General features: G+C 50.9%; 2 protein-coding genes across 2 annotated transcripts in view; both read right to left on the minus strand.

The window, feature by feature from the left end:
- Positions 1-27,682, minus strand: TTLL4 (tubulin tyrosine ligase like 4). The gene is made up of 19 exons (XM_049768019.1): positions 27,548-27,682; positions 12,552-14,063; positions 11,571-11,680; positions 11,358-11,424; positions 9,529-9,650; positions 9,254-9,364; positions 9,003-9,079; positions 6,884-7,075; positions 6,712-6,794; positions 6,192-6,320; positions 4,660-4,782; positions 4,347-4,445; positions 3,756-3,890; positions 3,307-3,483; positions 2,030-2,129; positions 1,414-1,624; positions 1,225-1,295; positions 798-883; positions 1-544 (listed from the first exon to the last, which is right to left on the minus strand). Exons 2-19 carry the CDS (start codon positions 13,988-13,990, stop codon positions 292-294), a joined length of 3,585 nt encoding a protein of 1,194 aa, XP_049623976.1. The 5' UTR covers positions 13,991-14,063; positions 27,548-27,682; the 3' UTR covers positions 1-291.
- The window catches only part of LOC126000887 (reticulophagy regulator 2-like), a 545,054-nt gene that overhangs the window by 498,368 nt on the left and 18,823 nt on the right, over positions 1-27,863 (minus strand). The window lies entirely within an intron of this gene.

A 27,863-nucleotide genomic window follows, 5' to 3' on the forward strand; every position in this document is an offset into this window, starting at 1 on the left:
TAGAAACCAAACCCCAATTTATAAGGCTGAACGGCCATCACTGGCTTCTCTGCTCAAGTATGAGGTGCAGTTGGGCGGACAGGGGACAGGGTGGCCCTTCACCCTCACCCCGGCCCCATACACCCCTGGCCCTCTAGATGCCCATCTCTGTACTTGAACTCTCCAAAATACTCTGTGGAGGGGCACGCTGGAGGGCCAAGGCTCTGGCCGGTGGCCAGCTGGCTGGCCAGCCGCTCCCATGAGGTAGCTATAGCGCTGGTGCTCTAGGGCTGGGATCATGACCAGGGACCATCACAGGCTTGCTGTGGCCAGGAGGTGGTCGCTGCTTGGCTGATGAGAGGTGGCCGCAAACCGTGAGGCCTTCCCAGAGGATTTGATGGCGGGAAGTGTGCAGCCAACCTCTCTGCTGCCACCATTCCCATCTTTTGATGGAGAAAGGGATCGTCTCCTGGGGAGATGGGCGAGGTCAAATTCGGTTTTCCTGGGCTTGGGAGAGGTCCCATCTTCAACAGGGGGCATGATTCCCCAGGAGGAACTGTGTTTCCTGAGGAGACAGGCAGGACAGAAAGGGCTGAGAAATGGTGCGGCTTGGGTGCTCCCCTGTGGCCACCCTTCCTCACATCCCACAGTGGCGAGTGTCATAAAACAGCATCTGCCAGTCTCATGGGTGATTGGGCAGGCTACAGACAACAGAATTAGAGGGCAGGGGTGCCCAGGGTCTGGAACCAGGAGGAGAGCAGGGTTGTCCACTCTGTCTTTCTCCCCAAGGACTCTGCTACACACATAGCAATACTCACCCTGGTCTGCCAGTCTCGGACCTGGAGAAGAGGCTGTACATCAAATCAGATTTAGGAGCAGACAGGATGGTTGCTGGGAGGGACCACTAGAAGCAAAGCAACCAGGGGAAATCCAAAGGGCTCTGGTGAGGTTAGGTGTGTGTAAGGGGGGGGGGGGGTTTGAGGAGGGGGAAATTGGGGAAAAACAATGCTTTCCAGGCTCCAGCTGAGTGACCCCAGGGCTCTCCCCATTCATAAAGTCATGATCCCTGAGAAAAACTCAGGGTCTCCCCTCCACACCCCACAGTCCCCTGAACCTGTCCCCCATTTAGAAACATGCAAGCACTTTCTGATCATGGAGAGAAAGAAACCCTGCAGATGCAGTGAGTCCAAGCTGCAGGTCCTGGGAAGGTACATGAGGGTGTGAAAGGCCCTGGCCTGCCCTTACCATGGGTGCAGAGTCAGAGATGGGCCCCGTGTGTAACCCTTTATAGCACCAACTGCGTAGAAGGTCTACACCTGAAACAAGATTGGGGTGTAGGGGAGGAGGACAGTGAAGAAAGGGGAGTCTTCAGGCCTCTTGCTCTGGCCAGGGAAAAGGGCATAAAGAGTAGGGCCTGGAGAGGGTGGTCAGCACCTTTGAGCTTGTTGCCATGGTACTTCTGTTCCCACTGTGTGGTAAGAATGTTGAAGTATCGCGGCTGCTCAAAAAAGCGGAGATAGCGAGAGGAGATTCGAGAAGGGAAAATGCGCTCGAACTGCCCGCGCCGAGAAAACTCATCTTCCAGCTCCACGAGAACTCGGACATCATCTGGAGTCAGGACATCCAGCACAGAGGCGTAGAAGTCCTGGGCCCAAGAGAGGATGGCTGGGAATGGACTGGAGGCAGAGACTAGGAGGCAGGGTCCAGGACCACAAGGGGCATGCCTTGGGGTTAACAATGCTTAGGGGACCACCAGCTGATGGGGCAGGGGCAAGTCCAGTAAATTTAAGACTCTGCACCAGTCCTACATTGGCTGCTCCATTCTGGGTCACGCACTACCCCAGAGAAAGAAACCCCCAACCCCTGCCCCAAGGGAGCTAGTTTAGCCATGACAGCGACAGGCTCTGAGCCTAAGACTCCAGGGCCATTCATTCCATTCTCTCCCAGGATGACGGGTTCCTGTGACTCAGACTGAGGAGGGGAAGGTCAAGCCTCCCCCCCCCAAGAGAGAACAGTGTGTTAGCAGGAGTGGGCAGGCCCCATTTCCTACCTGATCGGGGATTTTCTGGTTCAGGTAATAAGCCTTCTTCAGTCGCTGTGCTGTGAAGTGCTCAGGGGTCATTTGACATTTGACCTTGGACCCGGGGAGGCTGAGGAAGCAGTGGGAGAGGTGGCTTGGTCAGCTGGTCCCATATCGAGGACAGGTGTAGGAGCAGGGGGTCCCACTCAGGAAACTGGAGTGTGGAGGGGGGGCTGAGGGAGGCTTTGGGAAGTCTGAGATCAGGCACCGCAGGGGAGTGGCATGGCACAGGCATTTCATGGGGCACCTGAATGGCCAGAGGGAGTCTGCGGACTTCCTATGCACCGCTGACTCCTTCCCGGCTTACCTCCCCCCACACCAAAGGGAATCAGTCCCTCCTGGGCCCTGTTTTTTCTTCCACTTTATTGCTAGAAGAGACAGACCCCCAAAGAGCTGCCAGGAAGGCTAGTGCACAATGCCCAGAAAGACTGCACAGGCCAAACCCAGGGAGATGCTGAGGCCTGGAGAGAAGTATCTGAGTTCTACAGCATCAAGGGACAACTTATTTTTTGTTTTGTTTTTTGGGTCACACCCAGCAGTGTTCAGGAGTTACTACTGGCTCTGAGCTCAGAAGTCACTCCTGGCAGGCATGGGGGACCATATGGGATGCTGGGAATCGAACCAGGGTCCATCTTATATTGGCCACGTGCAAGGCAAATGCCTTACCGTTGTGCTATCACTCCAGCCCCATCATGGGACTTCTTAACTTAGAACTTTGCACTGGAGCACAAAGACCTGGCTGAGTCCTGGACCCCAGGAACTTCAGTTTCATGCTCCACAAACTGAAGATGCTAATCCCAACCTCCAGGGGGTGGTGGGGTGGGAGTTTTCCCATACATGCAATGAGGACTGAGGAAATACTAGTTCCCTTTCTTTGAGAGGGACTCCCAAAGATTTAGGGGTGGGTTGGGAGAGATCACAGAAAAGGTGAGGCAAAGGGGCCCTTCAGGAGGAAGAAACCCCATGGAGCAGGGAGTTTCCAGGGCCACAGAACAAGGGATAAGCCATCTTTTGGGAGCAAAGCGAGCAGCTGACCATAAGGGGGCAGCCCCAAGACCCAGCAGGGTCTTTCCAAGCTTGGGAGTTTGGAGACACCTGGGAGAGGACAGGTGGACTCAAGGTGAGGGCTGAGTTCCTCAATCCTGAAAAGGGGGAACAGCATTAGTAGACACACACCCAGGGGGGCAGAGGGTGACCCTGTGAGAGGGAAGCATGGAGCAAGAAGGAGCTGGGCCTCACAAGCAGACCTTAGATTGGAGCTGCTGGAGCCGCTGGAGCCACTGGAGCCACTGGAGCCACTGGAGCCGCTGGAGCTGCTAGACAGAAGCTCCTCAGAGCTAGGCAGCACAAAGCCTGCCAAGTTGAGCAGATCCCGAATCATCTGGCCTTTGATGCTGATGTCCAAGGGCGTGTTGGAATGAAGGCTTTGAGGAGAGAGGAGGGTGAAGGCAGAGCAGGGTCAGAGGTGTATGCCCTAATTGCTCCTGGTCCACACACCCAGGGAGTCTCATGGACTCCATAAGGCTCTGGTTTCCTGGGAAAGGGGTCCATATCGGAGGGGACACTTTTACTTACCACCATCTCCCAGGGTCTGGGGAGGGAAGAAGAGAGGAAGAGGAAAAGAGGGAGAAAGAGACACTGGGAGAGAATGGAAATATATTCCCGGACATGTGTGTGCTCTGAGCAGACCACAGACCTTGGGGAAATGTTGACTTCTAAGACCCAGGGCTTGAGGTTCTCATCCAGCATGATGTCGAAGCCAAATAGCTCATGGCAGCTGTATGGCTGCCTCACGTACATCTTCAGCAGGCTCGTCACATATGGCTCTGACCTGCCACAAAGGGGAAGGGGGGAAGAACTCAGCACCCAGTTCCTTTTATTTGATTTTTATTTTTGAATCATACCCTGAGGCTTCAGGAGTTACTCCTGGCTCTGTGCTCAGGAATCACTCTTTGCATTACTCAGGGGACCACATGGGATCGAACCTGGGCCAGCTATGTGCAAGGCAAGTGTCCTACTTGATGTGTCCTCTCTGGCCCACACCCAGATCTTTCTAGGGGCCCCTCCCAGAGCACTGTGGTCCCCCCAAGAAGGGAGGACAGACACAAGCCAGGTGAGGCAGCTGTTGGAACTGCTTTGGGCAAGAACACTTTGGGGTGAGTAGAACAGAATGAAATGAACTATCTGAAGTATTTTTCCCTTCCTCCTTTAGATCCCATCTCCTGGGAAATACAGAAGGTCATGTCCAAATCAGGAGCCTGGCTATGCAGGGGCCCACATGACTCACGAAATGATGGTTTTGACAACAACATCCTTGATCTTCTCCCAAATGGCATCACTGTTGATTCCCTTCTGGTTCAGGTAGTTCCATAAGGCCTTGAGTGCCCTGCAGGGAGCAGCATGTGCACATTGAGACTATGCAAGGAGGAAAAGGCCCAGGAATGTTTTCTGTCCATCTCCTCCCTGGACATTCGAAAATCAAGCTTAAATGCATGCAGATCACTTCTGAGTTGGTTGGGGCTTTAGAGACTCTCCGGGTCCTGAATTAATCCCTTCCTCTACCCCTTGATCCCCATGGGACAAGGACACAGCCTAGGTACCATTTGTGGCCCTGGCAAGCGGTTTCATCCTCATTGGTCTGGTATTCGGTGTTCTTCTTATTGACACTGTAGTTGGTCAGGTGCATGAACTTGTTGCCCAGGCTCTTCATTGAAGGGGAATACCTAGGAATGCGGAGAAAGGCAAAGAAACGATGGGAATGCAGATGGGTAGCAGCAAAAACACTGCCCAGACCTGAGAAGGGGCTAGATGTGCATGGGCCATCCCAGCCACGTGGAGTCCAAGAACTCTGTGTCTGTTAATGGTTAGGTGACAGAACACCACCACTAATCTCTCTTCTATCCCCTCTCAGTCCTGCAGAAAGAGCCTCCCAAGTCTCAGGGCTACCAAGGACCAACCTTATTTCCACACCCTCCATGGGACACTCACACAGAAACAATGTAGCACAGAAAACAAGAGGAAGGTAAGGCACTTGCCTTGCATCCAGGCAAATCCTGGTTTGAATCGGGGTATGGTACAAAAACACTTCAACTCCCCAAAAGAAAAGTAAAACATACGGGGGCCAGAGAGATAGCATGGAGGTAAGGCGTTTGCCTTTCATGCAGGAGGTCATCGGTTCAAATCCCGGTGCCCCATATGGTCCCCTGTGCCTGCCAGGAGCAATTTCTGAGCCTGGAGCCAGGAATAACCCCTGAGCACTGCCGGGTGTGACCCAAAAACCACAAAAAAAAAAAAAAAAAAGTAAAACATACTAATTTGTAGCCTCAGTTCCTACTACACAGAACTACAAAGGACGATTCTGTGAATCATCAAGTATTATGGAGGAAATGTGACAAGAAGGAGCTGGAGCAATAGTTACAGAGGTTAAGGCAGACGTCTACCTTGCACAAAGCCAAACTAGGTTCAATCTCTGGTACACTGGAAAGACTCCTGGGCACAGAGCCAGCACTGAGCACTGCAAGGTGTGGCCGGAAAAAAAGTCTGTGGAGCATCTTTTACTCTTTACTTGCTCTCAGACCACAGTTCTTGTCAGAGTATCCCCAAAATCCAAGCAATCTCCTGAGATGTGCTACTGAGATAAGCCCTAAGGTGCAGTTTAGGATGGGCAGCCAGATCCCATCCATTTACTTCAAGTGAAGCATCAACCAATCCAAAGTGATGAAAATGGGGGTTAAGGAAGGGTTCATGGAACACTCCCAAGTGCTCTAACAAGAGTATCAAGGTGAGGAACTGATGGGAGACACCCCTCACTTGCTCCATCTGCAGTGTCTGCAGTGTCAGAATGAAGTGCTTATGTAGGAGTCAAGGAGATGGAGGAGGGAAAGGACTTTCCTGAACACATCCCATGCACCCCTCTGCTAACAGAACTACTCACCTCGGGAATAATTCCTGAGTGAAGAGCCAGGAGTGACTCCTGAAAACTGTCAGGTGTGGCCCACAAACACAAAGAAAAAATAAAACAAAGAACTACCCACGCCATGACTGTTTTGCTGTGTGACATCCTCCAGTTTGCCTCTCTTGGGACCCACAACCCCCCACCCCCACCCCACAAAGGTGGTGTCTCACCACTTACTTGCAACTGGCAAAACGAACAAGTCCATCAGAAAAGAGGTAAATCCGCAGAGGGTCATAACAAGTGACGTAAACATAGATGCGCAGATCAAACTTGCTGCCACTGATGAGGTAGGGTTTATGTAGGTACCTATGGAGGCAGAGGATTCAGCTTTGGGAACCCTGCAGCTGACCGAGCTCAAGGGGAGGGGGTGTAACAAGGAGAGATGCCACTGAAGGTTGCAGGAAGAAAGATGTGGTGAGAGAAGAAAGGCCGGGCAGGAGATGGGAGAGATGAGCAGGGAGGTGAGAAGGTGGCGAGTAAAGACAAGACTTGAAGGCAGGGGCCAGAGAGGTAGCACTGGAGGTAAGGCTTGCATGCAGAAGGATGATGGCTCGAATCCCGGCACCCATATGGTCCCCTGAGCCTGCCAGATCGATTTCTGAGCATAGAGCCAGGAGTAACCCCTGAGCGCAACCAGGTATGACCCCCCCCCCCCAAAAAAAAAAAAAAAAACAAAAAGACTTGAAAGCAGGCTCACCTCTGCACTAGAAGCGGCCGGCGCTTGGGGAGCTGGTTCCACTTGTGAATCACCTGGATGCCGATGCCTCGAGCAGATGCTGGCTGCAAGTTGAGGAAAGAGCAGCTGGATGTGGCCTGGCCTGAGATGCTGCTGTGGGGCCAGAAGATCCCTGCCCCCAACACCAACTCACTGGTTTGACAATCCACTTTTGGCGGGTGTTGCTCTCCCAGGCTTTCCGCAAGAGCTTGGCATCCTGCGGCAGGATAAAGGACTGCGGGAAGAAACTAAATTCCTTTTTGCCAAAGCGGCTCTGCATCCGGGACAGGTTCCGCCAAAGACGGTCCTTCCGCCCAATCTGGAACGAACCTGGGAAGTGGTTGAGCTACGAGAGGAAGAAAAGATGGGGCCAGGAAGATAAAATGGGTAAGGTGCTTGCCTTAATGAGGTCAACCCTGATCAAACATCTGAAAGGCTAAGCAGTGCTGGTGGGACAGGAAGGCTAAGCAGTGCTGGGAGGACATTAAGACATTGAGCTAGGAGGAGCCACTGAACATCGAAGCCTAGCCGCCCCACCTCCCAATAAAAACAACAAAAGGAAATCAGAAATGGAAATAGAAAAGAACAGAGGGAGCCAGGCCAGGGCCCAGATGAAGCAGTAGGAAGAAAATAACAGCCTTAGAATTCCATGATTTCTTCTGCTAGGCTCCAGCTCAGGCCCATTACCCCCACTGAAGGCTCCTCGAGAGTTATGTGGCCAATGAATAATAGGCTCCATTGATAAAAGCACAAATCACCACCACAAAACCTGGTGCTTTCTATGGATGGACAGTTCATGACATGCAACAGAATTAAAAAGATTAGGGCTCAAGCAATAGCTCAGCAGGTAGGAAACTTGCCTTGTACATGGCTGGCCAACCTAGGTTTGATCCCTGGCATCCTATATGGTCCCCTAAGCACTGCCAGATGTGGCCAAAAGACCCCAAACAAAATTATGTTTGTTTTAGAGGTGAAATATAGGATGATGGGGCCAGAGAGATAGCATGGAGGTAAGGTGTTTACCTTCCATGCAGAAGGACAGTGGTTCGAATCCCACCATCCCATATGGTCCCCGGAGCCTGCTGGGAGCAATTTCTGATTTTGGAGTAACCCCTGAGTGCTGTTGGGTGTGACCCAAAAATAAAACAAAACAAAAAACAAACAAAAGAAATATAGGATGACACCCAGCTATCAGCCCAGGACAAAGGCTTTCCCTCAACTTCCTCCTTCCTTAAGCCTCTTCCTTTGATATGTAAAAGCCCACTGGATAGGTACTTTTTTCTCTTGACTTTCCCCCTGCTGATAGATGGGTATTGGTATAATAAAGAAAAGTCAGCTTTGACTTGGAGCTCAAAGACACCACAAGGAAGAAGCCACTGACACCAACTTTACTGACTGGCTCGGCCTTTTTTTTTTTTCTCACCACTACCCTGCTTCTTCAGACCTGGCTACATGGGGTTTAGAAATACAGGGCTGGGCCGGGCGGTGGCGCTAAAGGTAAGGTGCCTGCCTTGCCTGCGCTAGCCTTGGACGGACCGCGGTTCGATCCCCCGGTGTCCCATATGGTCCCCCAAGCCAGGAGCAACTTCTGAGCACATAGCCAGGAGTAACCCCTGAGCGTTACCGGGTGTGGCCCAAAATCCAAAAAAAAAAAGAAATACAGGGCTTCTGATGATCTCACAACCCGGGGATTTTTATATGACAGTGAAGGAAAACAGTTTGTGCCTGGCCTTCGCTAACAGATCAGCTCGTTACCTCCAAAGAGAACTAGAGTTGTCTGTGTATACATATAGCAGAGGGGAAGGCTGCAGACACTACGGGGGGCACAAGCTGAAACCAGGTACCATATCTCAGGACCCCTTGTATAAGAGAGGCCACAGCTGCCCAGGGCTGACCCTCTCCACAAAGAGACTACCCCACTTCTTTAGGTCTGGAGTGTGGGGAAGGGAGACTCTCAGACAGGACTCCTGGGAAGGTGTGACAGCTCAAGAGACAGAGCACGACACACACCTAATCTGAGCAAGACTATGAGCACCCCTGGTCCCAGCACCTCACGACTCAAATCATTAGGCACATAGTATATGGTCAGATATGGTGGGGTATCCACACTAGCAAAAAGATAAAAGTGGGGCCAGGGATATAACTCAGTAGAGGCCTTGTAAAGATGAAGCCCTGGATCAGATCCCTGGCATCTCATGGTCCCCCAACCACCACGGAGATCAGCTCCTGAGTATAGCCGTTACACATAGAAAGAAAATTCAGAGGGTCCCCACCTTCTGATACTCCCGGATGGACCGGAAACTGGGGGACTTCATGTGGTGACCCCAGCAGCCCAGCCAGTCATCGTTCCCTAGAGAGACATAGCAGGGAGTGAGGGGGCTGGGGACAGCAGAACAAGGGACAGACTCCTGCCCAGAGGGACTATAGAGCTGTGCCCCCACCCTGAGCTCTCACTGGCCCCCATGGGCAGGAGGCATCAGGCCCTCTCAGCCCAGCCCAGGTTAGTTCCTGGGATGTGACTGACGCTTGCTAATTTTGAAGTGGGAGCGCCCAATGGTCTGCTTGACGATGTTGGGGGTCACCGTGCTCATCTTCCACCGCAACAGCCTCCTCTGCTCCCAGGGAAGTTTCTCCACTGCAGGGACCAAAACGAGAGCATCAGGGTGAGGCTCAAGCCAAAAATGACAGCTTGGAGGGCAGAAAAGAAACTCAAGGCCATCAAAGGAAAGATGGGGATAAGGGAAACCAGCCAATTCCACCTCCTGGGTTCTGGAGAACTCCGACACTAAATAGCTTTACCTCTCTCATTCCGGGTGCCGAAGTAGATGGTGGGAGGCACATTGGGGAAGAGACTGTAGACCAGAGCTGGCTGGACGACTTTCTCGCTGGTGAAGGATTTGGTCAGGATCTCCTTGCAGCTCCTATGGAGGATGGACAGAAGGATGGATGGACAGACAGGCCCATAATCATCAGGAAAAGGACAAAACTGTCACAGGTGGTACTATTTCATTGGGGTGGGGTTCTCTTTCAGATGTTACAAAGACAAGTGCCTGGCCAGCTCTGCAGACATGAATCCATCAGGTACCAGGGCCATCTTCATGGACAACCCACCATCAAATGTCACCTAAAGACTACCGTATTTTCTGGTGTATAAGACGACTTTTTTTTTTTTTTTTTTTTTTGGGTTTTTGGGCCACACCCGGTAACGCTCAGGGGTTACTCCTGGCTATGTGCTCAGAAGTTGCTCCTGGCTTGGGGGACCATATGGGACACTGGGGGATAGAACCGCGATCCATCCAAGGCTAGCGCAGGCAAGGCAGGCACCTTACCTTTAGCGCCACTGCCCGGCCCTATAAGACGACTTTTGAAACAAAAAAAAAAGTCAACCAAAAATTGGGGTCGTCTCATACACCGAGTATATCCCGAAAAATGTTTCAATATGCCGCTAAATGAAAATTGTCTGAATACTGCCACAAAATGAATTTTCAAACTCGATCCTGCACCAACCACTGCCAGACTGCTCGGACTGCCTCTCTAACTCAGCCAATCCAAGCAGGCTTTTTTTTTTTTTTTTTTTTTTTTTGGTTTTTGGGTCACACCCAGCAATGCTCAGGGGTTATTCCTGGCTCTATGCTCAGAAATCACCCCCGGCAGGCTCGGGGGACCATATGGGATGCCGGGATTTGAACCAGCGACCTTCCGCACGTAAGGCAACCGCCTTACCGCTGTGCTATCTCTCCGGCCCCCCAAGCAGGCTTTTTATGCATGCAAATTATACAGTGTTCTGTACCCGAATCTACACTGTAAAAAGCCTGCTCAGATTGGCCAGAGTCAGAGATGAAGTCTATTACAGTATAACCTATGGACCTTTGCTGCTTGTGATTAGCTCACTGTGGAAGATACAGTTGCAGCACAGGAACATTCTGTCTTATACAGCAAATATAGGCTTAAACCTATGTTTTAACTGTAAAATTAGGGGGTCGTCTTATATGCCTGGTAGTCTTATACACCGGAGAATACAGTAGATTTCCCCCCACTTCCGGCACCCCATTCTAGGATGCAGTACCAGACATTCCATCCCACTCCACTGGCTAGACCTCCAGGAGGTTTGTGTGAATTCTGTGGGGATCTAAGGAAGCTGAATGGATGCCAACAGAGAAACAAGCTCCAATGGAACAAAGGGACAAGAAAAAGAACATTGACAGTGAAAGAGAAGAGGCAGAAATGCTCTCAAAGAGGTGGAAAGGTGCTGAGAGATAGCATGGAGTTAAGGCATTTGCCTTGCATGCAAAAGGATGGTGGTTCGAATCCCGGCATCCCATATGGTCCCCCATGCCTTCCAGGAGCGATTTCTGAGCTAGACCCAGGAGTAACCCCTGAGCACTGCTGGGTGTGACCCCCCCCAAAAAAGGAGGTGGAATGAGTGACATTTGAGGGTTCTGTATGCTTGCTGTGGTGCTGGGGATCAAACCCAGGGTCTTCCATATGCACTGCAAGAAGAACTCAACCTTGAGCCCCAATCCTGGCTTCTGTAAATTTTGTCTTCTAAATGCCAGTCAAGGCCGTGCAGCTGTCTGGAAGCCTGAAGACCACACTAAGTCACCCACCAGTCACCCGCCAGCACTCACCGAGAGATCACCACCAGCGACTCGTCACCTCGGGGTATAGAAGATGAGGAGGAACAGTCCGAGTCTCCTGGGAGGTGGGGGATGCAGAGTTCCCAGTGAGAGGCAACACAGGGTGAGGAAGAGACAGAGAGACCACAGGAAATAAGGCCCCCACCCCAAAGCCAGGAATCTGTTTCAAGAGGCTGGTACCCAACTGAGACACCCTTGCCTCACCTTCCTCCTGTTCATCTTCATTGTGGCTACAGAAATCCTCCAAGCCATCCACTAGCTCTTCTTCCAAGTCTTCGCCCTCCACCTGGTTGGGCTGGAGATCAGCAGCTGAACTACAAGAAGAGCAGACCCTTTGGCCATCTGACTCTCTGATAGAGGCTCCACGTCTTCAACCTTCCTGCAAGCTCTGGTCTGGCCCGGCTGCCTCTGCCCTTGCCCGAGAGCCAATGGGGGGCTACTGAGCTTCATCATCTTGGGAGGACCTGAGGCACAAGGACAACCTCTTGCCCACATGGCAAAGACTAACCTGGCTGACAGGCCCTGGGTCCCTCCCAGAGGAAAGAAAATGGGAGAAAGAGAAAAGGGCTAAACATGGGGCTCCAACTCTTTAACTACCACCATAGCAGGAAAAACCCAGATCCTGATTTGGTTTGGAATTAAGTCACAAAGTCACAGAGTCCCTAAAAGATGGTATTTGGCATCTTTGGTGGACTGGTTGGCTGGTGGTTGGTTCTGGTTTCTGGGCCACCCCAGGTGATGCTCAGAAGCTAATCCCAGCTCTGTGTCCAGGACTTGCTCCTATAAGTGCTTGGAGAACCCTGTGGCCCCAGGGGTGGAATCTGGGTCTCTCTACATGCACGGAGTATGCTCCAGCTTGTACAATTCTGATTTGTGCCTCTGGTTGCACCTCAAAGGAGGGGGCTCCCAGCAAACCCTTGTGACAGAGACTCCGTCCTAAGACACTTCAGCCATCACCAACAGCCCAACTCCTCATCTCAGAGGAGAAAGGTACCAGCAGCCAGGCCAGGCCCCTTTGGGGGACACTTGGCAAAATTCGTCAGACAAGCACAGAATAGTATGCCCGTCTCTGCCTAAAGACAAAAACAAACTCACAAGGTACAGGGTGTATGTAGGACAACCCATTGAGAGTGGCTCCACTTTAACTGCTCCCAGGAGCACCCCACTTTCCCTCTACCCCCTTACCCTGCAGGCAAGTCTAGCTTCCTGCTTTCTGCAGGCCCCTCGTTCCCAGACTGGCCCAGGTGAATGGAGGAGAGGTCCGTGGTCACACCAGAGATGTCAGGCTCGGATGGCTGAGGTGAAGAAGGCGGAACAGGAGTTTGGTCTTCTTCGAGGGGCAAGTCCGGGGGGCTGACCCCAGCCGCACAGGATGGGCTGGGACTAAGTCTACTGGTGGAGGAGGAAACGGCAGCATTGTGGGAGGCAAGGAGGTGAATGCTGATGCGCTTGGTACAGAAGACCTGGGTGTCACTGGTGACATCGGCTGCCTCCTCTTGAGGGGGCTGTGGGGTCTGTGGGGACTGCAACTGCTGGGGCTGCGGGCTCTCATAGGGAGTTTTCCGTAGCTGGCTTCTGCCCAGGGCACTGCCAGGCAAGCAGGGAGTCAGGAGGCGAGGATGCTCCGGCCAGCAGCCACCTTCTCGGGAGCTCTTCTCAAAGCCCCTGACAACCAGCTTCCGCACAGCCTCAGTGAGCTCGACTTCCTTGGTAGGGGCTGGGGTTGTGGGGTCTCCGTTCAGGTCCAGGCTGGCCTGCTTGTGGGGATCAGTGATGGGGGCCACTGGCCCAACCTCCAGGAATTTGTGCTCCAGGGGCGGGATGGCACAGTCACCGGTGCCCCCAGAGTAATGGGAGGGATGCCAGGAGACCAGCTGGATCTTGGGGGGCACGAGTGGCTTCAGGGCATCAGTGGCTGGCAGCAAAGGCACTTTGGTGTTCTGTGGCCACAGAAAGGAGTTGTTGTTCAGCACAGGCTTGAAGGCGGTAGGCGGGCTGAGCGGCAAGGGGGCCTGCCCTGAGATGGTGGCCACCAGGCTCTTCCCAGAGGCATTCTCCCCAGCCGCCCCCAAGGAGAGGTAGGGCTCAGGGGCCGAGGAGGAGGCCAGTGGCAGGGCCATGGCGGAGGCCGAGACTGAAGCAACCTTATTGGCAGTGAGACTGACGCGAAGGCTACTCGGAGGGAATGAAAAGGGTCTTTTCTGGGCCGGGGTAGAACGCAGGCAAAAGGACTCCAGCTGCTGGTAGGGTCGATGCCGAGAGTTGGTACGGCGGTACAGTAGTGTGTTGCCGAACAGGTCTGGCAGTGACTGCAGGTAGGAGTTGGCACGGCCGGTGAGGACTGAAGTGCTGCCCGACAGGCACAGAGCCCGGGGGCAAAAGAAATAGGCGGGCTGCTGGGGGACCCCCAGGAGGCTGGGGCCCAGCCCTGCTGGCAGCGCCCCTGTGTGTTTCTTCTCCACTTTCCAGATTGGCTTCACCTGATGGTGGGCCTGGGCCCAGCCTTGGCCCTCAGGAGTTTGCTCGGAGGCCGGGAAAGGCCCTGTACCAGAGGGTCCAGCCTGCTTGAAGCTGTTCTGCCGGCGGAGGCCTAATCGGACGTGCTCGGTTCCAGCGAAGGCCATGAGGGGCCAGCATCATGGTTGTGTGGCCACAGGGCCCTCTGGCAGCAACTCCTGCATCCTCATGTTCATCGGCCTGCAGGGGAGAGACACATGTAAGTAACCATCTGGGATGCCTACTCACAGCAAGGAGACAGAATAGGCCAGAGTCCTGGGACAGTGCTCTGGCTATTCACTGGCAGTTCCCACTCAGTGCTACCATCCCCAAAGGCCAGGATTCCCACTCCTTTCCCATCCCCCAAACATCCCCCCCAACCTCTCCATCTCCCACTTTCTGTGGTTGATTCTGGTTTTATTTGAGGGTTTGGGGCCACACCCAGCAGTGGTCAGGGATCACTAATAGCAAGACCCAGGGGGCCATAAGGGAAGCTGGGGATCAAACCTGGATCACCCATATACAAGGTAAGCGCCCCCCCCCCCTTATAATTCCAGGCCCTGTGTTGTTTTAAAGGGTCATACCTAGCAAGGTATTGGGGGATTCCTGATAGGGGAGTTGAGCACAGGTGCTGAGATTACAGCCAGACCCTCACACAGATAAGACATGTACTCTACCACCTGGGCATGTCCTGGCCCACCACAACAATTTTGTCCCCTCAGGGTATTCCTGTGACATCCCAGTAAGACCCCCTTCTTGGAAGATGCAGAGAAGCAGCCCTCATCTTCCCTATCAGGTCCTCTGAGAAACCAATTCTCCAGTGCCTGCCCACCATGGCCGCCCCTGACACAGCCTGCTGGCTTGGGCTGTGAGTTGACAAGTTCAGATGTGAGCAGGAAATTTCCTCTGCTGACCTCTAGGATTCACTATGGTGCTGAGCGAACTACTTCATCTTTCCAGGAGTCTTGCCAACTATTTGGGATTAAATTCCAAGCCTGCAGGTTAGTAGGAGAAAAGGAAGAGGAAAACACAAGGAGACACAGTGACACAGTGCTCTTGTCACTCTATGTTCTGAAGTCCCTCATTGGCGAGAACTGTGCAGTGAGAAGACCAGAGGCAAAAAGGGTAGAGAGGAAAGAAGACCTTTTTCTTCCCCGTAGATCCCAAGTTTCAAGGTGCACTGGATTTCAGGGATCGAAAGAACCTATCTCCTCCATTTCCAAGCTCCTCTCTGGCAAGCCCCTGGGCCAGTCTGTAGTTCTGGGACCCAAAGAGTCTGTTTTGCATGATCACTAGTTTCCTCCAGCCAATGCACAAACACCATCCAGTGTTCACAACTGTGGGGAAAGATGGGCCTGTATTCTAGAAGCCAATATTCTAGATAACTACATGTGGAAATCTATCATCTTCAGCAAGTATTTTCCAAGTGAAAAGTGAGCAATACAGATTGAACAGAGTTGTTTAGTGGCAGTTCTTTTAACCAACAACTTCAATGGGAAGAAAGAGGCCTTGCATTTTGAGGATGATAATGGGCCAAGGAGATCCATGAATCATGACAGACTTCCTGGGATGTTTCCCAAAAGCACACCAGCCAAACCTTTGTATCAAGAGCCCATGGATCCTTTCTCCAGAAGACAATAAGAAAATGTAGCTTGAGGCCAGAGAAAGAGCACAGCAGGGAGGGCGCTGGCTTGACACACATTCAACCAGGATTTCATTCATGGCATCCCATAAGGAACCCCAGGCACTACCAGTAGTGATCCCTGAGAGCAGAGCCAGGAGTCAGTCCTGAGCACCACTAGGTATGGCCCAAAAAATCATAACAGGAATAAAAAGATTCATCTGACTCAATGCAAGGAGCCCCTTTTCCTCTGAAACAATATTAATACTCTGTTGTATAAACTTAGAGAGTAAAGGGGAGCAAAGGGGAACCCAGGGGCTGTGAAGAAGGCAAGCCAGATAGTTTTTGTTCTTCAGCCACTGTCCAAAGCCCAAGGCTGGGCATGGGTGCAAAGGGACTAAGCACACTGGTCTGAGGCCTTGATTCTGTTCGTGGCCTATGGCCTCAAATATAGGCTAGGTATCAGTATGCAGATGTTAAAAGGCTGAATAATGTTGAGTGGTGGTGCCTAACTGGAGAGAAAGCTCAAAAGGTGAAATATATGCCAGCAGGGTCCCCTTGGTACTACTGGGAGTAGCCCTCAGTAACATCAATGTGGTCCCCCAAAACCAAAAGCAACCAAAGAACTCACTCAGCCTTAGGTTTGTGGGACTATCTGTGATCTTTCTTTTCTTTTCTTTTTTTTAATTTTGGGCCACACCCAGCAGTGCTCAGGGCTTATTCCTGACAGGCTTGAGGGACCATATAGGGTGCCAGGAATGGAACCTGGTCAGCTATGTGCAAGGCCAATGCCCTACCCAATAGTCACTCTAGGCCAGACACTCCCCACAGCCTCTTAATTGAAAATGATACATACATAGTACCTGTTTCTTCAATCTCCAATCTCAGGTCCCTGGAAGGGAGGCTCACGCCATCCCCATGATGGATGCAGGCCTGTGAGCACCCAGGCAACCTACTTTTGCTGCCGCCGCAGGCACCCTCAGCCTGGGGGAAAGAAAGCCCATTATCTTCTGCTCTGGTCTGTTGGGACCACACTGTCTGTACCCCAGTGCCAAGAACAATGGCCTCTCAGGGGACACACATATACACGAAAGGTAGAGGAGTGAGTGGAGTGAGTGGAACAGGTGCCCAGGAAAAGGGGGTGCCCTGCCTGTGGACAAACAGATCTCTAGGCATACTTGTCTCTGTAGCCACATCCAGCTCCCTGCTTCCTCTCATGATTCCCAGGAAGCACAGGGTGACACCTTGGGAAAGGGCGACTTGTTCTTTCCAGGAAGCAATCTGGATACCAGGGCCAAGCAGGAGGAAATTTCTGCCACATTCCCAGGGAGCAATAGCACAGCCAGGAAGAGACCCCGGGGCCACGAAGAGGACTAACAAATGAGGATTCAATCAGAGAACCAGCTTCAAGGGCAGGAAGTAAATGGTATCACTCCAACATACAGTGGGGAGGTACCCACAAATCGCCCCTCCTGGTATCAAGCTTTGACTCAGAGTAATAATGTTTGGAGGCCAAGGCTCAAAGGGCCATAGCACACACCGGCACTGGGTTAAGGTGTCCTGGCCCAGCACCCTGTTAACACCTCCTAGTTCAGACAAGAAACTAGTGGCTGCAAAAAGCAACTTCCTTAAGAAAGAGGAAGAAGTGAGAAAAGTTTCCAAAATTAACCACTGAGAATAGAGAGGCACATGCCGGTTAAGTTCAAGGTTCATGAGGGCAAATACCATCTGGCACCTTGTCCCTGAAGTATACTCTACGTTGCTGAGACAGTGACTGGGAGACACAATATCTGAATACACACACATGTAAAATCGCCCCGAGCACCAACTCCAGGTGAACGGGTCTGAATCAGGGTCGTACATTAAATAATTCAAACCAGGCTGAGGGTGAAACACATGTAGTCTGGCAGTCTTCTAACTCAGATGGAGAACCAGCAGCCTGCGAAAACTGCTGTATTTTATTGAGTACAGAGATCACCACTATGTGGGGCAGTAAGGACAAATAGCTTGGGCTAACCTGAGCCAGTCCCACCCAGGTTTATAAGTAAGACAATCTCTGTATTGGGGTAAATCCAGGTTGTAAACAAACAAAGGAACCAGGGATGATCTTTGTTTTAGGTAGAATAGGTGTAACCAAACACACACACACACACACACACACACACACTGAGCACACTCACCTGGACCCATGCAGTCTGTGCTAGCAAAGCTGTCCCTACTTAATCTCAGTCTTAAAAGACTGGTCATCAGTTGCCTCTCAGACCAAGAACTTGCCAGTAAACTCAACTGACCTCATCTGGAAAATAACATATTGAATAATCTAGGCATTTCACAGAACTGCTAATCTAGGCCCTTCTCTCTTTTCCACATCATTCCAGGAGAACAGGAAGGCGTGTGAGAACAGGGAGTACAAGCCTTAAGCAAGAGCCGACACACTTCCAGAATAAACAAGCAAGCTCCAACCATTAAGTCCCTTAACCAAGCAAGGCCCAAACAAGAAAAAAGAAAGGTTGGAACAGAAAGGTGGATAGTAGAGGAGGAAAGGCACTTATCTTGCATGAAGGTGGACCCAGTTCAGTCCCTGGGATTGCATAAGGTTCCCCCAAGCACCAGCAGGAATAAACCCTAAAACTATGAACAATAAATACCCGCCCCACACAAAACAAACAGAAGAGCAAATGAAAAGTGCTTTGGGTCATGACCAAAAGAAGACCCTTGTTTTTCCTTCACTTGACCCCAGATTTGGTTTTGTGAGTTTTTTTATTTTGCTTTGTTTTGTTTTGGGGCCACACCTGGTGGTGCTCAGGGCTTAGTCCTTGTTCTACATTCAGGGAACACTCCTGGCAGTGCTCGGGAAACCATATGGGATGCCAGGAACCAAACCTGAGTCAGCCACATGCAAGGCAAATGCGCTACCCACTGTACTATCACTGAAGCCCCAGACCTGGTTTCTAAATATCATTTTGTCAGGGAATGAAAACAAGAAACCAGAAGCTTTTGAAAAAAAGTTTGATGAAAAGAAACATCAGAGATACTTGGAATATGTCATCTTAAATATTAAATAAGGAAAGGTTCGAAACTGAAGACATGGCACAAGATCACAGTAGCTACTACTAGCCAACTGTAAAGGACTAGGGCCCAGGATACAGCACACCTGCCCAGGTCCTCTTCCTAGCACTGAGCCCAGCACCTGAAGCTGATGCTTCTCCACCCAGCATTACCCACTAAAGAATGAAATGTGGGGCTGGAAAGAGAGCTAGTATTTCAATAGGCTGAAAGAGGCATGTAAGAGGTCCAGGCTCAATTCACTCATTGGCACAGGGAACAACTCAAAGCACAGATCCAGGAGCACTGGCCCCCCAAAAAGACTACATTTATGTTAAGCCTCAAACCAGATTCAACTTTTTTTTTTTTTTTTTTTTTTTTTTTGGTTTTGGGTCACACCCAGCAGCACTCAGGGGTTATTCCTGGCTCTCCATTCAGAAATCGCTCCTGGCAGGCTCAGGAGACCATATGGGATGCCGGGATTTGAACCACCAACCTTCTGCAAACACCGTACCTCCATGCTATCTCTCTCACTGACCTTCTGCAAACACCTTACCTCCATGCTATCTGTTCGGCCCCCAGACTCAACTTCTAACCTAATTACAGTTTCCACCTTAATAGGATCCCGAAAGATCCTAAAACCAATCTGGGATCACCCAGCTGGCCTTTCAAAAGTCACCTGATGGGATCAGAGAGATAGTACAGTGAGGAAGGTTATTTGCCTTGTAAGCGGTTGACCCGGGTTCAATTCCAGGTATCCCATAGGATGCCCAGAGCCTCACCAGGAGTGATTCCCGTGTACAGAGCCAGGAATAACCCAAGCACTGTCATGTGTGCCCCAAACACATCATCCCAGAAGAAAAGTCATTTGAATGACACCTGCTGTCCCCTAAAGGACACCACACCATCCATGATCCATCATCATTTTACTGGAACATCATCTGTCCTGCTCCTGCTGCCTCCCATCATCCTCCGTAGGTCTGAACAGAGTTCAGAGTGTGCGTGCCTTGGACACCAACTCATTTGGAAAGGTCTGCACTGCCTAATTCCTGTCCAACAGACGCTGGGCCTCCAAATTTACTTCATGCAACTAGGACTCAATCATGTTATTCCTTTTATTTATTTATTTTTATTAATTTTTTTTGTTTTTTTGGGCCACACCCGTTTGATGCTCAGATGCTTCTGGCTAAGCACTCAGAAATCGCCCCTGGCTTGGGGGGACCATATGGGACGTCGGGGGATCGAGCCTCGGTCCTTCCTTGGCTAGTGCTTGCAAAGCAGACACCTTACCTCTAGCGCCACCTCACCGGCCCCATGTTATTCCCTTTTTAATAAGGGTCCATGTAGAACCCAAAGAGACAGCTCAGGGTTTAAGGCACCTCCCTTGTATGAAGCCAACCTTGCTTCGATCCCTGGCATTGCCTATGATCCCCCGAGCACCTCCAAGAGTGATCCCTTCAGTACAGAGCCTGGAAGAGCCTCTGATAACTGCCAAATGTGCCCCAAAATAAATAAGTTGTCCATTCCTCCTCAGTAACCTTACCAGTTGCCTACCAGCCACCAGCATCGGAATAATTTGGGGTGAAGAATCAAAGATTCAGAGGGTCTGGGGTAAGGCCAGGAACTTGCATTTCTTTTTATTTACTTTGGATATTGGGTCACATTCAGTGATGCTCAGGTCTTACTCCTGGCTCTTCACTCAGGGATCACTCTTGGCAGTGCTTAGGGGTGACCATATGGGATGCTAGGGATGCAATCTGGGCTGGCCATATGCCAGGCAAATGCCCTTGCTGATGTGCTAACATCCAGCCCCAGGAACCTGCATTCCTATTTCACTTCCCTTGCCTTTTTCCTGTTGTTACAATGACACACTAGGCTGTGGCTCACCAGGGTTGTATTGAGTAGCTTTTACACATGCACCTGTTGCGGGATGCACTCTCCAGAGCTGGTGGTATCTGGGAGCTGCACGCCTCTGACTGTGGCAGGCCAGGGATCCCACCCCACTGTGAGGCTGGCATCAAGCACGGTACAATACGGAGCGGTGCCAGGGATGATCAAACTTGAGACCTCATACTTGTCAGTAAGCACTCTGCCACTGAGTCCCTAAGAAGTTACATTTTTCACAGGCATTCCAGATTATTCTACTGAGGGAATAAACACAAGTCAAAATTACCTTGGCTGGGATGAGCCCAGGGTCTAGCCTAAGTCTCCTACGTAAAGCTTCTGTCCATTGCCTTCTATCTTCAGCTGTGCTAAGTGAACTAGGCCACTTTCATGGCGACTTGCTGGCATAAATCTTCTAAGCCTGTCTGCATCCTTTACTAGAAGGCTGTTGGCTGGCTGCTGTCTCAAAACAGCGAGTCTCCTGGGACCGAGGCCGGGAGACTGGGAGAGGCATCTGTTTCCACAGAAAGCAATTATTCATTACCCCTCACTGGAGTCCTTGCCTGCTCAGACCACATGACTCTGGGGAGCTGTGGTTTCCTTTGTCTCTTCCATCTCGGGGTTTCCCAAGGTGATGGGGGAAACTCAGGACAACAGAAAAGTTCCAAGTCTGAACCTGCAAGGCACCCGGATCTCAGAGAAGGTCACTTGCAGGATAGTTACAAGCAGAGCAGACAGAAAGAAGAGTGGAGTGGATCAGGGTCTTAGTTCTAGGAGATCAATTCCAAAAAACTTCCTTAAAAGAAGTGAGAGAGAGTGAAAGAGAGTGAGAGAGAGAGAGAGAGAGAGAGAGAGAGAGAGAGAGAGAGAGAGAGAGAGAGAGAGAGAGATGGAACATGCAAGGGTTGTGGGGGGGTGGTGGAGGGGAGTGCACCTGCACCTGCAATGCCAGTGTTCAAAGTCTTCTTCCCTCCAAGGAAGCTCAGTCCTCAGCCCTATACAGGAGTCATGTTGTGTTCTTGTAGGTGTTTGTCAACCTACAGCCATCAGAGCTGGCAAAAGGAGGCAAGTGAAAGCCATGCTTCATGGGCAACAGGCAAAGGCCACACCTGCTTGGGAACCGGGAGAGTTTTGCAGGAAGCTCTTTCCAGAACCAAAGAGGTAGGATCTGTGTTTCCATGGTGCTGAGGAGCAGAGAAAACAGACCCAGGCCACAAAGACCACAATCGTCTCTGAGAAAGATGCTGGCATGAGGCCTGGAAATGCAAGGCATTCACTGGCACATGGAGGGATTACTAAGACTTTTTGTTCAGCACAATCTGTAGAAAATGGGATGAAGTAAACCTGTCTCTTCAGGGAAAACAATGAATAGAATTTGATAGCACTGAGTTCCCGAGAGAAAACGAGAATTTTGGCAAAATTGTATCTGCCACCCTGTGCAGTTTCCCCAATATTCAACAGTTTTTCTGATGAGTGGGGCAAAAACAGGAATGTGACTTGTTCAGATCATGAAATAAGGCACGGTAACATTTTGAGAGAGTGCCTAGTTCAGCAAGTGGGTATTTTCCAAACCCCAATTACATGTGATTACAGAAATCAGGCATGGGCAGAAGATGGGTCAAAATGAGAGAATTGGACCAAAATGGAGAGACAGGGTGCTTGCCTTGCAGTCGGTTAACCTGGGTTTAATCCCAGGCATCTCATATAGTTCCCTGAACCTGACAGGAGTGACCCCTGAGAACAGAACCAGGAGTAAGTCAGTCCTGAGCACCACGGGTGTGATGTTGCCCCCAGCCCCCCAAAAAAGAACAGTTAATGGATTAAATATGGGAATATGGGGGTAGGTGACACAGTGCCTGAGAGACCAAGAGATTCTGGTAACTAAATCTGGTGCTCCCTCATGCAAAATGTAAACATTCCAACTGTGTCATTTCTGAGCTACAGGTTCAAATATTGTAATGTAATATTGTACAATGGCAAGTGAAGAAGTCAGGAAGATAGTACAGGTTTTATTTATTTATTTATTTATTTATTTATTTATTGTTGTTGTTATTTTTGGACACACTCAGCAGCGCTCAGGGTTATTTCTGGCTCTACACTCAGAAATCACTCTTGGAAATGCTGAGGAGACCATGTAGGATAACAGAGATCTAACCTGGGAAGGTCGCATGCAAGGCAAACACTGTCTCCGTTGTGCTATCGCTCCGGCCCCAATAATACAGAAGGTAAGGCACACCTGTATGTGGCTGATTCAGGTTCAATCTCCAGCACAACTGGTTCCCCTGTGCATCACCAGGAGTGACCCTGAGCATAGCTGCACGTTGCCCGAAAACCAAGCAAAAGTCCACTTAAAAGAATCAGAATTTGGGGGCCGGAGAGATAGCATGAAGGTAGGGCATTTGCCTTGCATGCAGAAGAATGGTGGTTCAAATCCCGGCATCCCATATGGTCCCCCAAGCCTGCCAGGAGCAATTTCTGGCATAGAGCAAGGTGTAACCCCTGAGCACGCCGCTGGGTGTGACCCCAAAACCAAAAACCAAACAAACAAAATAAAAAGGTTCAGAATTCATACTGCAAATAACTATCACAAAGCCCACTCCTTAAGCTCTTGTAAAATGCCAAGTTTAATCTCACAAATATTGATAAAGATTATAAAACTATTTTTTCCTTTGGCAACTATATGTGGGAAGGGAGGATTTTCTCCATAATTCAACAAAAGCCACATATTACAACTAACTGAATGCAGAAATGTAAGAAAAACATCCATCAGGGTCAAAGAGATAGCATGGAGGTAAGGTGTTTGCCTTGCATGCAGAAGGATGGTGGTTCGAATCCCAGCATCCCATATGGTCCCCTGTGCCTGCCAGGGGTGATTTCTGAGCGCAGAGTCAGGAGTAACCCCTGAGCGCTGCTGGGTGTGACCCAAAAACAAACAAACAAAAATAATCCATCATCTATTATATCAGACATTAAAAAGATTTACTACAAGGATTGGAGAAATAGGATGCTTGCCCTGCATGTGGTTAGCCAACCTGGGTTTAATCCCCATCACCGTATATATCTCAATGAGTCATCCCAGGAATGGAATGATCCCTGAGTACAGAACCAGGAGTAAGCCCTGAGTGCCACCAGGTATGGCCAAACAAAACAAAAGTTTAAAATTGCTAATGATGGTCTGGACAGGTAATGTACCTAGTGCATGTTCTCAGCATGCTGGAGGCCAGGGATTGATCCCCTACACATACTCTAGCACAGAATTGGGAGTAATCCCCCAGCATTGTCATGGGTGGCCCCCAAACCAACCAACAAGTAACTTAATCTGCTGAAAAAGAAGTATAGTTATAGAAATATAATATTAAGAGGTTAATCATGGCACTGGGGAAACTGCTCAGGGGTGAATGCCTTTCCTTAAAAGTTGAATGACTGAGTTCACTCTCCAGTAATGCCTCGTGCACTGTATGTGATCCTCAGCAGTTCTAAAATCAACAATAAGGTAATCTCCATCTACATATACACTGAAAATATATCAAAGGGCCGGAGAGATAGTATAGCCAGTAAGAAAGTGATTACTGAGCACAGAGCCATGAGTAAGCCCTGTATACAGTTGGGTATGCCCCCCAAACTAAACATTATAAAAAGAAATTAATAAATTGAAAATACATTGAGGACTCCACAGAGCTTTCAAATTCTTTGGGAGTCCTGAGACTGAAAGGTCTAGAATACCACACCTGTCCAGGATTCCTACAGTGCTTCTCAGAGCAAGGTCTGAGGTGTTGCATGTCCTAGGAATTTGTTCTCAAAAGCTGAGTTTGACTTCCCAGTTCTGCTGGGAGAGGTGAGAAAGCTCAGATCACAAAAGGAAAGTTTTCTCTGCTTTGCACAGATCTTTAGAATATGCCATAGTTCTCCACTGGGCTGAATGAAGTCTACAGAGGCAGAGACCAGGCAAGTCTAAGATTGTCTATGAAATCTTGCAGGGATGTGAAACTCAATTCCAGGTCAGAACATCAGATCATCCCAGACTTATTTGGTCTACCACCCTTCCCAGAAAAAGATTACCTGACACCCCCTTTATAAAGTTATTTTCTCGAAGCAAACAAAACAGGAAATCCTGTCCCCAACTGCAGCTGAGTCTCCTATTGCCCCCTAGATCATTCCAGCCTTCCCAACCCCTGGCAGACAGGTACTACACACTTTCTGATATTTTTTTTAGCCATACCTGGTTGTGCTCTAGGCTTATTCCTGGCAGTGGTTGGGGGACCATGTAAGATGACAGGGATCAAACCTGGGTGAGCTGGGTACAAGGCAAGCAATATGCCTGCTAAACTATTGCTGTGGCCCCATTTTGTGTGTTGTCATTTGGACAATGCTGAGTTAGATCTGAGTTAAGACTTCATCTAGTTTCTTGTGTCTGCAGTGCCAGGGACGGAACCAGAGGTTTCACCCACAGGTGGCTCGTACTCCACACCCCTGCCCCTAGATGGCTTCACAAGCAACGTTACACCGATCTACTCCCTTCTGTACTTGGCTATGAATTGTCTGTCTCTGCGTCCTTCACTGCTCCTCTGTCTGCCCTTTCAGTATCTGTTACCTAGCTCACTCTTCTCATTTTGGAGGCACAAAGCCAACACTGAATTGGACTAAAACTGTCAGTGTCAATTTACCCAGAGCAACTCTACTCACCCCATGATCAATCCCACCTTCTCCACTCTCCTACATTGTTGCAGTGAACTCCAAACCCAGGGGGCTGCAACAGTGTCCTGAATGTGAATCCCCAATGTGAATCTTGTATCTTTCTCTTCAAAGTGAGTCTCACCATAGGACTGACTGCAAAAGTCAGAAACCTTCAGATCAAATTTAAGAAGATACTGGGGTTGGAGCCAAAAAGATAGCACAGCAGGTAGGGTACTTGCTTTGCATGCAGCCAACCTGGATTGGATTCCCAGCATTCTATTTGGTTCCCAAGCACCGTCAGGAGTGATCCCTGACTCCAGCACGCAGCTGACCTAGATTTCATCCCAGATGGAACCCCAAACCCATCATGAGTGATCCCTAACTAGAGAATCAGGAGTAACATTATGCAATTTGTGGGTGGGGGTCAAGTTAGAAACACCTGGTGGTGCTCAAGGCTTACTTCTGCCTCTGTGCTCTGGAGTCACTCCTGGCACGGCTGGGGGTGGTGGGTGGTGGTGGGAGGAGAACCAAATGAGGTTGGCTGCATTTTTGTGGGTGGGAGGTAGGTGTAAGAAACACCTGGTTTCTGCCTTTGTGCTCTAGAATCACTCCTGGCAGGGGTGGGAAGAACCAAATGAGGTTGGCTGCATGCAAGGCAAGAGCCATCAGTCTGGACCAGTTTGTACAATTTTTGAAATAACATGAAAACCCAAAAGTCCCCCATGGGGGGGGGGGGAAACACCACCTAGTCACATTAAACTGCTGTGTGCTTGTGAATTCAGAATATCCAAGGAACCATCTTCATCTAACAACCCTTTGCATTACTTAGGGACAAGCAGGAAAGTTTCTGAATTTGTAAGGTACCTTATTCAGCCATGGGAGCTCTCCTCCCCATACCATCAATATTTCCAAAGCCTTTTTTGGCTACAGGAAATCTTTCCACTCAGGACAAGAGAAATTGCAAGATTTCTCTGGAGTTCTTTGTGCCCACTCTTTCCCTTGGAAGGTTTGTATTACCGCTACCCCCGTTTAAAAACCATTGCTCTGGAGGACTAAGTTCTAGCTCCAGACCAAAACAATCATAAAAGACCCGAATTAGATTAATTTCCCTACCTTACAGCATTTAGTTTGGGGGAGGGGGCACCCACAGCAGAGAAGCTTTCCCCAGCACAGTCCCCAAGCCCCTGCAAGAAGTTTCCTTAAACTACTTTGTATCTAGAATGTCTTCTCAATCTCTTTAGTCCAAGAATAGCTTGCTAAGTGGTTCTGCTCAGGCCCATCCAGAAGAGAGGGATGAGGAGCGATGGGGAGAGGATGAGAAGATACAAGGTACAAGAAGTGCTTATAGTGTCCTCGCCATCCCCCCATCCCTTTTTTAGGAGGGATCCCTGAGCAAGGAGTCAGGAGTAAGCACCGTGCAAGCAGAGGGGCCCCAAACCCAAACTCCCATGTCCTCAAAACAAACAAACAAACAAACAACAACAAAAACAAAACAAAAAAAACCAGCAGCAGAGCGGGGGGGGGGGTGTTTTCAGGCCATCAAAGGATGTTCTTCATGAAGTGTCTCAGGTCTTCGTGCAAGAAATGGAAGGGATCAACGCTGTATCTAAGGGTCCCCCAAAACTCCTTGTTAACTGGCGAGATCAACAGGTGCTGAAGTTCAGAAAGACACAGAGTTATCCGAGCGTGGGCACGACTCTGTAAAGTGGCTCAAAACCCAATTGCGAAGTCTTTGGGGCACCAAACAGAGAGACCGGGCGCTTTCTTTGTTGACCTGATTGGCACAAATAAACAAAACGACCGGCTCTGCGAAAGCGCCTTTCTGGTACTTAGCTCCAACATCACTCCTATCCTCCACCCCACTTCACCACCACAGGCACCCTCGGGTCTCCCATGCCTGCCAGGAGTGATTTCTGAGTGCAGAGCCAGGAGGAACCCCCAAGTGCTTGCCAGGTGCGACCCCCATCCCCCCCCCCAAATAAAATCATTGACTGATTCAAAGAAAAAGAGGAAGGGATCCGTGCAGAGGGGTGCCCCGGCTCCTCACACCCAGGCTGAGTGAATCTCCTCTTGGCGAGGTCTTTCTGGGGCTCCTCAAAGAGGTGGGGTTCGACTTCAATGGGGCCAAGAAGCTGGAGGAGGGGAGGAGAAGTGGGGTGCCCAGCCTGGGAGGGCGCGAATTTCAACCCCAGCAAGGCGGGAAAAGAGGGGAGGCCCGGAGGGGCCCCCCCAAGGGGCGGGCGCGAGGGATGCTCTAGGGGCCGACCCGGCCAGTCAGTTCCCTGGCCGAGGCGGGGTGGGAGAAGGGGGTCCCCCGAGGAGCCCACAAACCCTGGTGGGCCTCTTCTCGCCCCCCGCCCGCCTCGCCTCCCGGGCCCAGGGGCGGCGGCGGGCCTGGAAGCGGGGCGCCGAAAGGGGAGCCGGGCAGGTCGGTCCCCCGCGCCTCGCCAGTCGCACTCACCCGGCGGACCGGCTCCCAGCTGCTGCTTCCTTCCTCGGCCTGCTGCTGGTCGGAGCGAGCGAGCGAGCGGGCGGGCGGGCGGGCGGGCGGCCTGCGTCCGGCGCCCCTAGCAACCACGCTCCCACCGCCACGCGACCCGCCGAGCACTGCGCGCGCCCCCAGCGGCCGGGAAGGGGCGAGCTGGGGACCGAGGGAAGCCCCGCGCGCGTCGCGGGGATTGCTGGGTGGTAGAGGAAGGCCCGGCACGGTCTGCGCCTGCGCGGCCCCGCCCGTTCGCGGGGAGGGGCGACTGGCGCGCGGGGGATTCTGGGAGTTG

Source organism: Suncus etruscus, chromosome 2, assembly GCF_024139225.1.
Source record: "Suncus etruscus isolate mSunEtr1 chromosome 2, mSunEtr1.pri.cur, whole genome shotgun sequence".
Taxonomy (NCBI): domain Eukaryota; kingdom Metazoa; phylum Chordata; class Mammalia; order Eulipotyphla; family Soricidae; genus Suncus; species Suncus etruscus.